This window comes from Rhinopithecus bieti, unplaced genomic scaffold, assembly GCF_001698545.2.
Source record: "Rhinopithecus bieti isolate Rb0 unplaced genomic scaffold, ASM169854v2 scaffold_22436, whole genome shotgun sequence".
Taxonomy (NCBI): Eukaryota; Metazoa; Chordata; class Mammalia; order Primates; family Cercopithecidae; genus Rhinopithecus; species Rhinopithecus bieti.
In genome coordinates, this window is record NW_016810644.1 from 38618 (window position 1) to 55969 (window position 17352).

Sequence of the window (17352 nt, forward strand, 5' to 3'; positions counted from 1 at the left end):
CACTTTGGGAGGCTGAGGTGGGCAGATCACTTGAGGTCAGGAGTTTGAGACCAGCCTGACCAACATGGCGCAACCCCATCCCTACAAAAAATACAAAAATTAGCCAGCTGTGATGGTGGGTGCCTGTGATCCCAGCTACTCGGGAGGTTGAGACATGAGAATTGCTTGAACCCAGGAGGTGGAGGTTGCAGTGAGCCGAGATCGCACCACTGCACTCCAGCCTGGGTGACAGAGCGGGAACATGTCTCTAAAAAATAGTTATCAAAACAATTGAACTCATGGATATAGAGAGTAGAAGGATGGTGAGCACAGCCTGGGGAGGGTTGTGGGGGGCGGGGAGGAAAGTGGGGGATGGTTAATGGGCAAAAAAAATTAGAAAGGATGAATAAGACCTTGTATTTGATAGCACAACATGGTGACTATAGTCTATAGTAATTTAATTATACATTGAAAATAACTAAAATGGTATAATTGGATTGTAACACAAAGGATACATTTTTGAGGGGACGGATACCCCATTCTCCATGATGTGGTAATTATGCATTGCATGCTTGTGTCAAAGTATCTCATGTACCCCATAAATATATACTTCTACTATGTACCCAGAAAAATTAAACATTAAAAAGCAGGCCGGGTGTGGTGGCTCACACTTGTAATCCCAGCCCTTTGGGAGGCCGAGGCAGGTGGATCACCTGAGGTCAGCAGGAGGAACCGTCATACTGTTTTCTATTTTCCATCCCCATCAACAATGCACTAAAGTTTCATTTTCTCCACATTCTTGCCAACACGGATTATTTTCCATTTTAAACATCACTATTCTAATGGGTACACATTTTTAAAAAATAAAAGTTTGTCATCTCCATCTGGTTCTGTGGTCGAGTCTTGATCACCCTAGAGTCCATATAACTTTAAGTTTTGGTAAGAATTATATCCCATGAATCCTTTTCCGTCCATTTTACAAAGGAGAAAACGTAAGTTGAACTAAGTTAAGTAAATTCAGCCCAAGCTGTGAGTGTTGGAAACCAGCAGTTGGAACCTGACCGAATTCCTAAGCCCATGAGCCGAGCCGTGTGGGTGACTGACACCTGCGTTTATTGAGAAGGAATATTTGCAGAGGGGCAGTGTCAAAGTCAGTGCTGCTGAATCCTGCAGCTTTCTTCTCTGTGCCTCGCGATTTCTTCTTCATGTCTACAGCGATTTTGATTTTCTTCTGACTGCATCTGTCAGTGGCTACCCTAGACCTCTGGACACCTGGAGACCTCACGATGTCTCTTTCAGTTCTTAGAATTTTGCTAGTGCTGTGAGTCTCCTGGCTCTCCGATCCTCAGAGCTGAAAGAAAACTTGGGAATTGAGGACTTCACTTCGGGGTCAGAAAAGCTGAGTTTCAGAGATGGGCAAGGATTTTCTGAATGAGAGCTGGTCATGTTTGCAGTTGAATCTCTAGCTCTCACTTTTGATTTTCAATATGGACCCACTGGGTGTGGCCAACTCAAGGGTCTGGCCATTGTAACTGTAAGGAAGTGGATGATGAGGAAAAGAGAAGAGAACAAAACAAAACTCACCCTTGCAGAGAATTATTCTTGCTGGCTCCTTCCTGTCCAAAGCATCTCCCAAAGCAGACATCACCGGGTCTGCCCCACCCTGCAACCCTTATAGGTGCCGGGGAATTCAGGCAATTGGCACCTTCTCTTCCCATTGGTGGAGGCTGGCTCACTAGAATTCCTCTACATTGCACCGATTGGAAGGCATTTAGCTCCCTCAATTCAGAATGAATGGGCTGCAGGTCTTGATTCTACAGGTGCTTCCAATTTGTAAAGGAAACTCTCCCTTGCCTCTTAGGTCTAGAAGAGCAAGTAACAGAAAATTACATGTTTCGAGAGCTTCCCGGGCTCCTTAGAAGGCTAACACCGTGTTCAGTCTGAAAGAGCCACTTCCCATTTGGAAACATCGAGAGTCATTTATTGGCTCATCTTGTTTACATGTTCATCTCTTCTACTTGGGATAGAATTGCATCGAGCAAAAGGAGGGTCACAAGATCATCAGGGCCCAGTCTAGGGCCCACATCCAATGGGCTGAGTGTCAGGGAGACCTAGAGACAGAGCTTGTGGGAAAACGAGAACTCACCAGCGGAGTACAAGGGAGGGGCGTTGGGAAGGACTGGCTTGAGGAATTTTCTTTAAAAAAAAAATCACCTACAGTTGGCCGGCACCGTAGCTCACGCCTGTAATCCCAGCACTTTGGGAGGCCAAGGTGGGCAGATCACCAGGTCAGGAGATCGAGATCATCCTGGCTAACACGGTGAAACCCCGTCTCTACTAATAATACAAAAAATTAGCCGAGTGTGGTGTTGGGCACCTGTAGTCCCAGCTACTCAGAAGGGTGAGGCAGGAGAATGGCGTGAACCCGGGAGGCGGAGCTTGCAGTGAGCCACTGCACTCCAGCCTGGAAGACACAGCGAGACTCCATCTCAAAAAAAAAAAAAAGTCACCTATAGTTGTTGGGGAGAAAACCCACAAGATAACCAACTTTATCAAGTTTGCATCAACTCATGATGGAATATCACCAGTTTTTACATAGAGTTTTACATTTTTTTCAATTTTATCTTATTGATATATTTTTGAGACAGGGTCTCGTTCCACAGCCCAGGATGAAAGTGCAGTGGTGCGATCATAACTCACCCCGCAGCCTCGGCTTCCTGGGCTCAAGTAATCTTCTGCCTCAGCCTCTCTAGTAAACGGCATTGCAGGAAAGGGGTCCCAGTCCAGACCCCCAGACAGGGTCCCTGGATCTCGTGCAAGAAAGAATTCAGGGCGAGTTTGTAAAGTGAAATCAAGTTTATTAGGAAAATAAAGGAATAAAGAATGGCTACTCCATAGGCAGAGCAGCCTGGAGGGCTGCTGGTGGCCCCTTTTGATGGTTATTTCTTGATGACATGCTAAACAACGGGTGGGTTACTCATGCCTCCCATTTATAGACCATATAGGGTGACTTCCTGACGTTGCCATAGCATTCGTAAACTGTCACGGTGCTGGTGGGAGTGTAGCAGTGAGGACGACCAGAGGCTACAAGCTGTCACGGTGCTGGTGGGAGTGTAGCAGTGAGGACAACCACAGGTCACTATCGTGGCCATCTTGGTTTTGGTGGGATTTGGCGGCTTCTTTACTGCAACCTGTTGTATCAGCAAGGTCTTTATGACGTGTGTTTTTTGCTGTCCTCCTATCTCATCCTGTGACTTAGAATGCCTTAAATATCTGGGAATGCAGCCCAGGAGGTCTCAGCCTCAGTTTAACCAACTCCTTTTCAAGATGGAGTTGCTCTGGTTCACATGCCTCTGACAACAGGGACCATCGGTGCATGCCAGCACTCGTGGCTAATTTTTTTTTTTTTTTTTTTGAGAAGGAGTCTCGCTCTGTCGCCCGGACTGGAGTGCAGTGGCCAGATCTCAGCTCACTGCAAGCTCCGCCTCCTGGGTTTACGCCATTCTCCTGCCTCAGCCTCCCGAGTAGCTGGGACTACAGGCGCGCGCCACCTCGCCCGGCTAGTTTTGTATTTTAGTAGAGACGGGGTTTCACCGTGTTAGCCAGGATGGTCTCGATCTCCTGACCTCGTGATCCGCCCGTCTTGGCCTCCCAAAGTGCTGGGATTACAGGCTTGAGCCACCGCGCCCGGCCATGGCTAATTTTTTTTTGTAGAGACGGGGATATCACTATGTTAAACAGCCTGGGCTGGTCTTGAACTTCTGGCCCCAAGGGATCCCCTGCCTCAGTCTCCCAAAGGGCTGGGATTACAGGCACCTGCCATCAAGCCCGGGCTGTGTATGAGTTTTATATTCACAAAGGGTGTGATGATGTGTCTTCAGACATCAGCAGAGAGAAAAATCAAAGGTAAAATAGTTTTCATGAGGTTTACAGGAAATAGCCAAGAGTGTGTTATCAAACTTTGAGGATTTTCGGCCATCTCATAAGTAAGTAATGAGACTTCCATATAATTTTGAACTTGCATTTCTCTTATTATATAGAGGATTCAGCATGTTTTCAGATGGTCAAGAGTCATTGGCATTTCTTTGCTTACAAACAATTATTAGTTTCTCCATTTCATTTTGGTAATTTTTCAAAGCTCTTTATAGATTAGACATATAGGCTGGGCACGGTGGCTCACGCCAGTAATCCCAGCACTTTAGGAGGCTGAGGCAGGTGGACAGTTTGAGGTCAGGAGTTCAAGACCAGCCTGACCAACATGGTGAAACCCTGTCTCTACTAAAAATACACACACAAACGAAAGATTAGTTGGGCATGGGAGCACACGCCTGTAATCTCAGCTACTTGGGAGGCTGAGGCAGGAGAATCACTTGAACCCGGGAGGCGGAGGTTGCAGTGAGTGGAGATGTCACCCCTGCACTCCAGTCTGGGTGGCAGAGCGAGACTCTGTCTCAAAAAAAAAAAAAAGAAAGAAAAGAAAAAAAAAAAGTTAGGCATGTAAACTCTTTCTGATATAAGTTGCACATATATTTACCAGTTTATAGTTTGTCTTTTTACCTTGCTTAACACATCTTTTGTTATGAATGCTTAAAAAACATTTGTAATAAAATTTATTTATTTTTTCTCTTAATTGCTTTTGAATTTTAAATCTTCGCTAAGAAAGCTTTCCCCACCATCAAGTTTGAGAGGAATTCAATTGTTTTCTTCTGGTGCTTCTCAGGTTTTATTGATGCATTTAAATCTCTGATGTGCTTGAAAATTATTCTGTGGTGTAGGAAACTGATCTAGCATCACCACGCTTATTAAAAATCAATTTCCCTCACTTATGAGTGCTGCAATATTTATCAAATTTGTATATGTTAATAATTCTATTTCTGAATTTTCCACTCTGTTCCTTTGCTCAGTCTATTTGCACATGTGCCAATACTATATTTTAATCATAAAGGCCTCATGGTATATTTTAATATCTGCTAGATTTAGTCCCTCTTCCTTACTCCTTCTTTTCAGGATTTTCCAGGCCATTCCTACAAATTCGATTTGTCCAGTTGAATTTTATGATCAGCTTCTGCACCTCCAGGTAAAACCTTGATGTATTTGTATTAGAGAGAAGTGATATATTTATGGGGTGGAGTTTTCCATGCAAAAACGTGGTATTTATTTCTTTAAGGCTTAAGTCCGCTTTTGGGTCTTGCAGACCTGTATTTTATAGTTTTTCTTATGTCAGTTTTGGATATTAAGTTTTAAGCAAGCATTTTAATTTTCCATTTTTTTTTTTGCTATAGTAAATAGGGGTGTTCTTTCCCCTGTTTTATTTTGTTTGCATATTTGAAGTCTATTGATTTTTGAATACTTATTTCATTACCTGCTGTATTACCAATTTCTCTTGTCGTTAGTTTTCTCATGCAGTCAGTCTTTTGCATTGTCCAGATAGGTAATCAAGTTTGCAAATACAGTTTTACCTGTTGCTTTTCAATTATTATACCTCTCACTAATTGCTTTCCAATTACCAGTTTAAAGCCTGTAACCTGAGCTTAAAACTAGCTAACCCTGTTGATAGAATTGGTTGACCTCTCCAGCAGAATGTAGAATAGCAGCGGAGTTACGACTCTCCTTGTCTTGTTTCTGACTTCCGTGGAAAATCCTTTGTGTTCATGATGGAGTGGATGAAGGAGCATTTCTCCTGCATTTGGAAGAAGAAACAGTCCTGGAAGTGGTGGCAACAGTGATTTTAATGTCTCACGAACTCGTTCTCCCTCTCATCTTTCACTGCCCTATGAGATCTCCCAGATGGTAGGAGGGGTGATCACAGGCATTACTCACATCTGTGGCTCTTTGCTGGCGTGGATGGCTCCCTTTACTTCAGGACAGCATGGTTTTTAATTAGAAACCTAGTTCTGCCTCCCAGCCTGAATAAGCCTGTGATTAGCTAGACCTGGAAGAGAAAAGCCAGAGCTCGTACGTCGCAGCTGAGTCTTGGCTTCTCAACTGATCCCGAGTTGTGCTGGGGAAAGGGAGCGGGAAGAGAGCTATAAACCAGGAGGCCCTGAGACACAGCTAAGAGGAGGAAGACGGACCCAAGGGCTGGTCACAGGTGAGGAAGGGGTGGCGGTGACTACTTCCCTGGGGGTTTCCCGAGTCAGAGCCTCTGGAAACTCGTGTGCGATTCGAAGTCCGGTTGGTAAGAGATGTCTCCTCTCTCTGCGCTAAGGCTTCGTCTTTCTCTGGGACCTTTCCCTCCACTGTATCCTGCTGGTGTTTAATGACTCAGGAGCAGGAATTGATTGCACACGCTTCCTTCTTCAGTTAGAAGCTTTCCACCTCCTCAACCAAGGGGATTCTGCAGTTGTGTGAGGCTTTCTAGCTGAATTTCTCTGTTCCTGTATTTTTTTTCCCCTCCAGGGTTTTTGCACTTGCTGTTTTCACTGACCGCTCTACCTCCTAATCCTCTTCCTGCCTTCCTTGGCTCATTCTGATGCATGCTTCGGGTTTGGAGGAATTTCCTTTCGAGTCCCACGTACTTGGCTTCCTTGCTGTGTAACTTCATGGCACCATGTGGGTCTCACACCCAACGTGTTTCATCCTAATGACAGTCGACCCTCTTTGTTTGTGGATTCCATGTCTGTGGAATTCATCTACTCGCTCAGATCTGCTGGCAACCCCCAAATCAATATTTGCAGAGCTTTCCAAGTCACTGAGATGTGCACAGAGCCAGGGAAAATTCGAGCTGAGGTCAGAGAAGGCAGTGCTGATGGGTCTACTTAGGGCCCTGTTTTTGCATTTTTGGGCTTTTTGTTGGTGTCTTTGCTGTCTAAATGCTCCCTCGTGTAGTGTGGAAGTTCCGTCTGGTGCTCTACACACAAGAAGGGATGTGAGTTCTGAAGACAATGCATGTGTTAGATGAGCTACAGTGTTGGTGGCGGTGGGCTCAGTGTTAATGAATCAACAATATGTATTCAATTAGGTGTCCTTAAACAGAGACACGTATAAAACAAGGTTACGTATTGACTAGTGGATGAAGATGTGACCCAGAGGCTCACGGGAACCTAACCCTATAATCTTGGAGGAGTTGTTGATGGCTGATGTGATACCTCAGTTCTTGTCTCCTTGGTTTAAAAATTTAAACAAGAGACATATGAGAAAAGAAGTGCAGCATGGAGTAACTTTTTTTTTTTTTTATTCCAAGACAGTCTGGCTCTTGTCGCTCAGGCTGGAGTGCAGTTGCGCCATCTCGGCTCACTGCAACCTCTGCCTCCCAGGTTCAAGCCATTCTCCTGCCTCAGCCTCCTGAGTAGCTGGGATTACAGATGCCCAGCACCACGCCCGGCTAATTTTTGTATTTTTAGTAGAGACGGGGTTTCACCATGTTAGCCAGGCTGGTCTCAAACTCCTGACCTCATGTGATCTGCCCACCTCGGCCTCCTAAAGCGCTGGGATTACAGGCGTGAGCCACCGTGCCTGGTCCCCTTGCTTAGCTTCTACTCGGTGTTCGATGATGCCTTAATGCCATTTGAATCTCAAATAAGCTTTTTCCCTGGTCTTTACCCTCCCTGCTAATACCTGAAAGGGTTTTTCCATGATGTTTTAAGTTTTCCTCTGTGTGCCCTTCCCCATCTTTTCTACAACAATTTCTGGAGTAGTCCAATGAATTTAGGCTGCCAGTGTAGGTCCTAACATACATCTCTTATGGAGATTTCTCTTTGGGAGACATGGGGGTGGGGCGGTTCACACACCAGTAGCTTCAAGCATAGTGTTTTGGGCCAGGCACCGTGGCTCACGCCTGTAATCCCAGCACTTTGGGAGGCCAAGGCCTGTGGCATCACCTAAGGTCAAGAGTTCGAGACCAGCCTCACCAACATAGTGAAACTCTGTCTCTACTAAAAATACAAAATTAGCTGGATGTGGTGGTGTGCACCTGTAGTCCTAGCTACTCCAGAGGCTGAGGCAAGAGAATCACTTGAACCTGGGAGGCAAAGACTGCAGTGAGCTGAGATGGAGCCATTGCACTTCAGCCTGGGCAACAAGAGCAAAACTCCATCTCAAAAAAATAGTCTTTTGTTCTGCTGTCTTTCTGTTGCCTTCAATGCTGCCTGGTATTTTGAGATGACCCAGCACACGTGCTGGACCAGGTTCTACAGGGGAATAGCGGCAGATCCGTCTCAATCACCGTTAGCTACCTGGTGGCCAACATTGTGATGGGCAGAACTCAGCCTTGACTTCTGTTTTCTCTCTTTGTTACCCCTTCTCCCTGATTAGTTCCCCCGTTCCCATCTCTCAAATGTCTTTGATCTTTACTGTGACCAATTCACCTCAGTGTTCTTTTTATCCACATTTCAGGTGAACCCTCTGAATGTGAGTTGGTAAGTACCATCAGGAAACTGTAACTTTTCTAGGCCAGCTGTCGCTGTTTTAGTAAGGCAGATAAGTCAGGTGCTGATGGCATCCTTCCTTCTGGGATGGGATGAAAGCGAGTGATCTTTAGTCTAAATAAGGTTGCCAGAGAAAATACCCAGTTGAGTCAGGATTTCAGATAAACAACAAATTTTTTTTGGCATGCATATGTTCCAAATATCACTCTTGTGTATCCAAAATTAAAATTGAACTGGAATCAGCACCCTATGGAATTGCACTTAAGAAAACAACAAATAACTTTCTCAGTATATCCCAAATACCATTCATTGTTTACCAGAAATTCGAATTTAACTCAGCATCTTGTATTTTTGCTGGTCGAATCCGGAAACCCTAGTCAGTGTTTACCACCACCATTTCCTCCCTTCCTTTATTCTTGCCTTGAGTTTTCTCAGGGGTGGGAAACAAGACGTTAAGAGCTAGGTTCAGCACGATTAATTGATCCTTAGTTTACCAGAAGGAGGAGTTCGTATTTTCAGAATGTTACTGTTTTTCTTATAGAAATAAGTGCTTGCGTTTTAAGTGAAAAGATGTTTGTATTTATAAATCTTTTCCCTTCTCCCCCTTCCCCTAATCACTGAAAGAAACAATCAGTGGCCGGGTGCGGTGGCTCACACCTGTAATCTCAACACTTTGGGAGGCTGAGACCGGTGGATCACCTGAGGTCAGGAGTTTGAGACCAGCCTGGCCAACATGGCAAAACCCCGTCTTTGCTAAAAAAAAAAAGACAAAATTAGCCAGGTGTGGTGGCACATGCCTATAATCCCAGCTACTTGAGAGGCTGAGGCAGAAGAATTGCTTGAACCTGGAAGGCAGAGGTTGCAGTGAACTGAGATCATGCCACTCGGTGGCAGAGTGAGACTCCCTCTGAAAAAACAAACCAAAAAAACAAACGACCTCCGTCTTAGGGACAGTGCGTGTCTTGGGTGTTGCTATCTGGTTGGTGTAGGAGAGAAAGCAAACTCTGGGCACAGTTGGAGTCTTTTTGACCGGGATGTTTTGAAGGACTATCACAGGATAGAGAAGGGTTCAGAAACTTTCCTGGACAGTTCTTTCTTTGCATTTAGGGAGTTGTCTTAGTCTGTTCCTGCTGTTATAACAAAATATCTTAGACTGGGTAATTTATAAAGAACAGAAATTGATTTCTTGCAGTTCTAGAGGCTGGGAGGTCCAGAGTTGAAGTGCCAGCAGATTGAGTGTCTGAATGCCTGCTGACTGCTTCGTAAATGGCACCTCTTGTTGTATCCCCACACGGTGAAGGAAAGGAAGGGCAAAACGAGATGCGGTTGCTCCATTCAACCTCTTGAGTAAGGTCCCGACTCCCATTCATGTAGCTTCCTCCATCACGACTACCTCTTAAAGACTCTACCTCTTAATAATATCGCATTCATGGTTAGGTTTCAACTATGAAATTTGAGGGACACAAACATTTAGACTGTAGCAGGAGTGATACACTGAGGATTAAGGTTTTGGTTAGATCAGGTGGCTTCTATGTTCTGGCTTATTTGCTCAGCTCCTTCCTGTCCAGAGGCAGGCATTTGAACTACAATAAATGTTTTGCTTAGGCCAGTTACAAAGTGGCTTTCACACTCTCACAAGTAACATATGGGAGTTCCAGTTGCTCCCCATCTTTGACAACATTTGATAATATCAGCCCTAATCATATCATTTCAGTCACTTCATGTAGGTGTAGTATTATCTTCTTCTCTTTTTTTTTTTTTTTTTTGAGATGGAGTCTTGCTCTGTTACCTAGGCTGGAGTGCAATGGTGTAATCTCAGCTTGCTGCAACCTCTGCCTCCTGGGCTCAAGCAATTCTCCTGCCTCAGCCTCCCAAGTAGCTGGGATTATAGCTGTGAACCACCAGGCCCGGCTAATTTTTTGCGCTTCTAGTAGACACAAGGTTTCACCATGTTGGCCAGGGTGGTCTCAAACTCCTGATCTCAGGTGATCTGCCCACCTCGGGTTCCCAAAGTGCTAAGATTACAGGTATAAGCCACTGTGCTTGGCCTGGGTGTAGTAGTATCTTATTGTGGTTTTAATTTAAATTTTCCAATGAGTCATGCATTTTGGCCATTTGGATAACCTCATTTCTGAGGTGCCTGACGCAACATTCTTCCCATTTACAAAAACAGAAGTGTTTTTACTGCATTTGTTGGGTATATTGTTCTAATTGTTCAATTAGGTCAGATTAGTTAATTATGTGGTTCAGATATTCTATATCTTGATTATTTTATTTCTGTGTGTTCCCCCAGTTATTGAGATGTGTGTTTAAATCTTCAACGAATCCATCTTTTAACTATTTTTGTGTTACATATTTTGAAGCTATATTGTTGGGTACATACAGGTTAGCCTTACTATATCTTCATATGGGAATCATCTTCTTATAAAATGTCCTCTATATTTAATGATTCATTTTGCCTTAAAATCTACTTTGAACGTGATACAACTGTACCTACTTTTCTTCAGGTTAGGGATTTTATACTAGATCTTTTTTCATTATTTTAAATGTTTTATGCTCTTATATTTAAAGTATGCCTTTTTGTATCTAATCTAGTTTAACAGATATTCTTCAATTAAAATATTTAGTCCATGCACACTTATGTAATTGACTCATTTTAGTTTCAGCACACCATCTTATTTGTTTTCTATTTGTTCCGTTTGTCTCCCGTTATCTTATTTCTCTTGTTATCTTGGTTTAAATTTAAGTTCAGGGGTAGATGTGCAGGTTTGTTACATAGGTAAACTTTTGTCATGGGGGTTTGTTCAGGTTATTTCATTACCCAGGGGTTAAGCCCAGTACCCATTAGTGATTTTTCCTGCTCTTCTCCCTCCTCCGTCCCTCCCCGCTCCAATAGGCCCCAGTGTCTCTGGTTCTCCTATGTGTCCATGTGTTCTCATCTTTTGAGTAAATATTTAATTTCTGTTAACTTTTTGGTTATACATCCCTCAGTCTTATGATGGTTATCCTAGAAATTTGAATATTGATTTTTAAAATTTATTTATTTATTTAGAGACGGAGTTGCTCTGTAGCCCAGGATGGAGTGCAGTGGCACGGTCTCGGCTCACTGCAACCTCTGCCTCCTGGATTCAAGCGATTCTCCTGCCTCAGCCTCCTGAGTAGCTGGGATTACAGGCACCTGCCACCATACCTGGCTAATTTTTGTCTTTTTAGTAGAGATGGGTTTGTCGTGTTGGCCAGGCTGGTCTTAAACTCCTGACCTCAGGTGATCCATCCCCCTCGGCCTCCCAAAGTGCTGGGATTACAGGCTTGAGCCGCCGCACCCGGCCTCAGTACTCATCTTTGACTTCAGCTTTATGTATTTCCCTCTCCTCCTTTGTTACTGTCTTCATATTTTACTCTGTATGTTACAAATTCCACAAGATGGCGTCAAGAGTCATTTTTCCTTTACATTTATCCACATACTGACCATTTCTGTGGCTCTTTATTTCTTGACACACTTCCATCCTTTCCTCTGATCAACTACTTCTTAGGTATTTTTGTGTGATATGCATATCTGCTGGCAGCAAATCCTCTCACCTGTTGACTGGAAACATCTTTATTTAGTCTCCCTATGTGAAGGACATTTTCACAGCCATACAGTCTAGGCTGGCAGGTTTCTAAAAATAGCAATTAAAGATGTCATGTTGTCGATTTTTAAATTTATTTTTATTATATTTTAAGTTGCAGAACGTACAGGTTTGTTATCTAGGTATACACGTGCCATGGTGGTTTGCTGCACCCATCAACCCATCATCTATGTTAGGTATTTCTCCTAATGCTGTCCCTTCCCCAGCCCCCCAACCCCATTGTCACTTCTATAAAATAGAGATAATAACCATCCTATTCCTCTGGTTGTTGACAGAATAAAACAAAGGTCATAGTGCATGGTGTAGAGTCAATGCTTCATATCCTTTACGGCCGAGTTCCTCCTAAATGCCAGGCCCTGTTGTAGGCAGAGCATAGAACACTCTGGTGTTACACCCAAGAGTAAGACAGGCAAAGTCTCTGTGTAAATGGAGTCTACGTTCTTGCAGAAGAGAGGCATAAATAAGTGTACAAGGCTGAGCGCAGTGGCTCACGCCTGTAATCCCAACACTTTGGGAGGCCAAGGTCCATGAATCACGTGATGTCAGGAGACCGCCCCTGGCCAACGTGGTGAAACCCCATCTCTACTGAAAATACAAAAATTAGCTGGGTGCGGTGGAGGGCACCTGTAGTGCACTCAGGAGGCTGAGGCAGGAGAATCGCTTGAACCTGGGAGGCGGAGGTTGCAATGAGCTGAGATTGTGCCACTGCACTCCAGCCTGGGGGACAGAGCGAGACTCCATCTCAAAAAACAAAAAAGTGTACTAACACAAGTAGCAGGAAGTACCGTGAAGCGAAAATACTCAAATGTGTAGGCAAGACAGTGTGAGGAGGTGATACTTATGGCTTATGATTTCAACTCTCTCCTTTTCTGTAGGCCCCAAGTGTTCTGTGGATGTAGGAGAACATTGTTGAAGTGAGAAATTGCACGTGTCGAGCAAGATGAGCTTTTCTGTAACCACCTGGGAAGACGGTGGTACCAACCAAGGGCTTCTGCCTTACCTGGTGGCTCTGGATCAGTATCAGCTAGAGGAATTCAAGCTTTGCCTGGAACCCCGGCAGCTGATGGACTTCTGGTCAGCCCCCCAGGGGCACTTCCCGCATATCCCCTGGGCCAATTTGAGAGCCGCCGACCCCTTGAATCTGTCCTTTCTTTTGGACAAACACTTCCCAAAAGGTCAGGCATGGAAAGTGGTCCTCGGCATCTTCCAGACAATGAATCTGACCTCACTGTGTGAGGAAGTTAGAGCCAAGATGAAAGGTAAGAGTCCTCGAGGAGGAAGGCGGGGGACTGCTTGGCACTCCTGAGAGCAAGGAGGTAGCCGCTGGGTTTCCATGGGGTCATTCCACGTGGCTGATCTCCCCCTACAAATCCTCCTTGAGAATCTACAACAGTGTAACCTTTATAAGGCCTGAAAGCTTAAAGATTTAGTGCTCTAGCCTGGGAAGGGGTAGCAAAGACAAGAAAGGGAATTGGAAGAGGTACATTAAGTTCTGTTATAAGCCTTCCTTTTTTTTTTTTTTTTTTTTGGGAGACTGAGTCTTGCTCTGTTGCCCAGGCTGGAGTGCAGTGGTGCGATCTCAGCTCACTGTAACCTCCGCCTCCGGGGTTGAAGTGATTCTCCTGCCTCAGCCTCCCGAACAGCTGGGACTACAGGCATGAGCCACCACGCCCAGCTAATTTTTTCTATTTTTAGTAGAGACGGGGTTTCACCGTATTAGCCAGGATGGTCTCAATCTCCTGACCTCATGATCTGCTTGGCTCGGCCTCCCAAAGCGCTGGGATTACAGGTGTGAGCCACTGTGACCAGCCCAGCCTTCTTTTAAAAATGCAAATTTGTCCCAATGTGATTGTTGTATTAGGGAACAACTTGAGCACAGCACAAATTTCATGTTAGCTTACGCATGGTTTTGCCTAAGAGAGACACTAAGAAAGCAGAACAAACACCCCCCCACCCCCCCAACCCACTGACCCTGCACTCAGCTGAGCAGAGCCACGTAGGATTGTACAAAATGCACGCAGGCATACACCTAAACACCTACCCGCTTCCTCAGTACGAGCCTTACCCATTCTACACTTTCTGATTACAGATTATTGTTCTTCCACCACTTCACAAAAACTCACAAGCTGTAACACTTCCCATGTTCACAAAGTTCATGTTTTACTCAAGGTAAAGTTTCATGCCACATCTGTGGTATTGCAGGGCTGACTGTGGTGTTGTAGGATTCTGCAGAGTTTATTGTGTTTTTATTTTTTGAGACAGAGTCTCGCTCTGTCGCCCAGGCTGGAGAGCAGTGGCGTGGTCTTGGCTCACTGCAAGCTCCGCCTCCCGGGCCCACGCCATTCTCCTACCTCAGCCTCCCAAGTAGCTGGGACCACAGGGGCCCACCACCGTGCCCGGCTAATTTTTTGTATTTGTAGTAGAGACGGGGTTTCACCGTGTTAGCCAGGATGGTCTCGATCTCCTGACCTTGTGATCTGCCCGTCTCAGCCTCCCAAAGTGCTGGGATTACAGGCATAAGCCACTGCGCCCGGCCAAGTTTATTGTATTATAAAGTGTTTTGTAATTAGCAAGTGCAAAACCGTGCTGTTTAAGCTTCTGCTTAAAATTATATATATATAAAATAATGTATATAATATATAAAATCACTGATTCTGTTTCCCATAAGCCGTGTGGTTTTAGTGCACAGCTGAATCTGCTGTGGTGAGTTTTCAGAATGCATATGTCACTTTATAGCAGAACTGACTGCCTATGAGATCTGTTGAAAATACTCATAATGTTTCCTGGTGCCTGTTATAAACCAGACATCGATTGATTGATTGATTGATTGATTGATTTTGAGATGGAGTTTCACTCATCACCCAAGCTGGAGTGCAATGGTGCGATCTTGGCTCACTGCAACCTTTGCCTCCCGGATTCAAGGGATTCTCCCTGCCTCAGCCTCCCGAGTACAGGCACTCACCACCATGTCTGGTTAATTTTTGTGTTTTTAGTAGAGATGGGGTTTTGCCACGTTGGCCAGGCTGATCTCGAACTCCTGATCTCAGGTGATCTGCCCGCCTCAGCCTCCCAAAATTCTGGGATTACAGGCGTGAGCCACCATGCCTGGTCATAAACCAGGCATTTAGCTTAATGCTCTCTATGCATTTGTACTGACTCTTCACTAATATTTAAGAAGGAAGTCCTATTTGTATCTTACAGAGAAGGAAACTGAGACACAGACAGCTTAAGTAAATTTTCCAAGGTCACAGAGCTGGTGGAGCAGGAGAGCTGGGATGTGAGCCCAGGCAGTGTGTCTCCAAAGGCTCTGGGCTTGACCATGTACAGCTTCTCCTACCCCCAAATGAGTGAGTTCTAAGGAAGGAGAGTGGGCAATATTGAGTCTTGAGTATCAGAACCCCAGGCACTGGGTATTCTGAGTCATACAAGTTCGGGCTTTGTGTATCTTCTGGTGGGCAGGAGGATGGGATGGAGACTAGAACACCACTCCACCCTCTTTTTCCCTGTCCCTCTCGCTTTTTTTTTTTTTTTTTTTTTTGAGATGGAGTCTTGCTCTGTCACCCAGGCTGGAGTGCAGTGGCCGGATCTCAGCTCACTGCAAGCTCCGCCTCCCGGGTTCACACCATTCTCCTGCCTCAGCCTCCCGAGTAGCTGGGACTACAGGCACCCGCCACCTCACCCGGCTAGCTTTTTTTTTTTGTATTTTTTAGTGGAGACGGGGTTTCACCGTGTTAGCCAGGATAGTCTCGAACTCCTGACCTCATGATCTGCCTGTCTCGGCCTCCCAAAGTGCTGGGATTACAGGCTTAAGCCACCGCGCCCGGCCCCCTCTCGCATTTTTAAAGCCTTCAGATATTCTTGTTTGTAATAGGCAGATATAAAGCAGAAAACTAGGGAATACGATTTAGAATTTTTTTTTTTACTGTCTTAATTTCTCTTTTTTTAATTAGACTTTAAATTCCGGGGTACATGTGCAGAATGTGCAGTTTTGTTATATAGGTATACGCGTGCCATTGTGGTTTGCTGCACCCATCAACCCATCATGTACATTAGATATTTCTCCTAATACTATCCCTCCCCTAGCCTCCCACCCACTGACAGGCCCAGTGTGTGATGTTCCCCTCCCTGTGTCAATATGTTCTCACTGTCTAGCTCCCACTTATGAGTGAGAATATACGGTGTTTGGTTTCCTGTTCTTGTGTTAGTTTGCCGAAAATGATTTCCAGCTTCATCTATTTCCCTGCAAAGGATGTGAACTCATCCTTTTTTATGGCTGCATAGTATTCCATGGTGTATATGTGCCACATTTTCTTAATCCAGTCTGTTGTTGATGGGCATTTGGATTGGTTCCAAGTCTTTGCTATTATGAACAGTGCCGCAGTAAACATACGTGTGCATGTGTCTTTGTAGTAGAATGATTTATAATCCTTTGGGTATATACCCAGTAATGGGATTGCTCAGTCAAATGGTATTTCTAGTTCTAGATCCTTGAGTAATCATCACACTGTCTTCCACAATGGTTCAACTAATTTACACTCCCACCAACAGTGTAAAAGTGTTCCTATTTCTCCACATCCTCTCCAGCATCTGTTGTTTCCTGACTTAATGGTTGCCATTCTAACTGGCGTGAGATGGTATCTCAATGTGGTTTTGATTTGCATTTCTCTAATGACCAGTGATGAACTTTTTTTCATATGTCTGTTGGCTGCATAAATGTCATCTTTTGAGAAGTATCTGTTCATATATTTCACCCACTTTTTGATGGGGTTGGTTGTGTTTTTCTTGTAAATTTAAGTTCTTTGTAGATTCTGGATATTAGCCCTTTGTCACATCGATAGGTTGCAAAAATTTTCTCCCGTTCTGCAGATTGCCTGTACACTCTGATGACAGTTTCTTTTGCTGTGCAGAAGCTCTTTAGTTCAATTAGATCCCATGTGTCAATTTTGGCTTTTGTTGCCGTTGCTTTTGGTGTTTTAGTCCTGAAGAAAGGATATCAGAGATTGGAAATAGAGCTTTAGAACTCTTACATTCTGTTTCCAACCAAATACCTCTCTTTATAGAGGCCTGGAGAGAGGAATTTGCACAGAGGAGAAGGCTCTCAAAGGAAGAACTTTCTTTCTTGTTGCTGAATTTTAAAAATATAAACTTAGTTTTTGGATACATAGTAGGTGTATATATTTATGGGGTATATGAGATACTTTGAAACTGGCATGCATTGGGTAATAATCATGGGGTAAATGGAGTGTCCATCACCTCAAGCATTTATCCTGTTTCTTGTCCTGATTTTTTTTTTTTTGAGACGGAGTCTCACTCTGTCACCCAGGCTGGAGTGCAGGGGCCGGATCTCAGCTCACTGCAAGCTCCGCCCCCCGGGTTTA

General features: G+C 44.5%; 1 protein-coding gene across 1 annotated transcript in view; it reads left to right on the top strand.

Moving 5' to 3' along the window:
- Positions 1-5022: 5022 nt before the first annotated feature.
- NLRP13 (NLR family pyrin domain containing 13) overlaps positions 5023-17352 on the top strand; it is a 55815-nt gene continuing 43485 nt past the window's right edge. The window contains exons 1-2 of the mRNA XM_017892600.1: positions 5023-5056; positions 12850-13233. Coding sequence (XP_017748089.1) covers positions 12915-13233 — 319 coding nt within the window. The 5' untranslated portion in view covers positions 5023-5056; positions 12850-12914. The remainder of the gene's footprint in view (positions 5057-12849; positions 13234-17352) is intronic.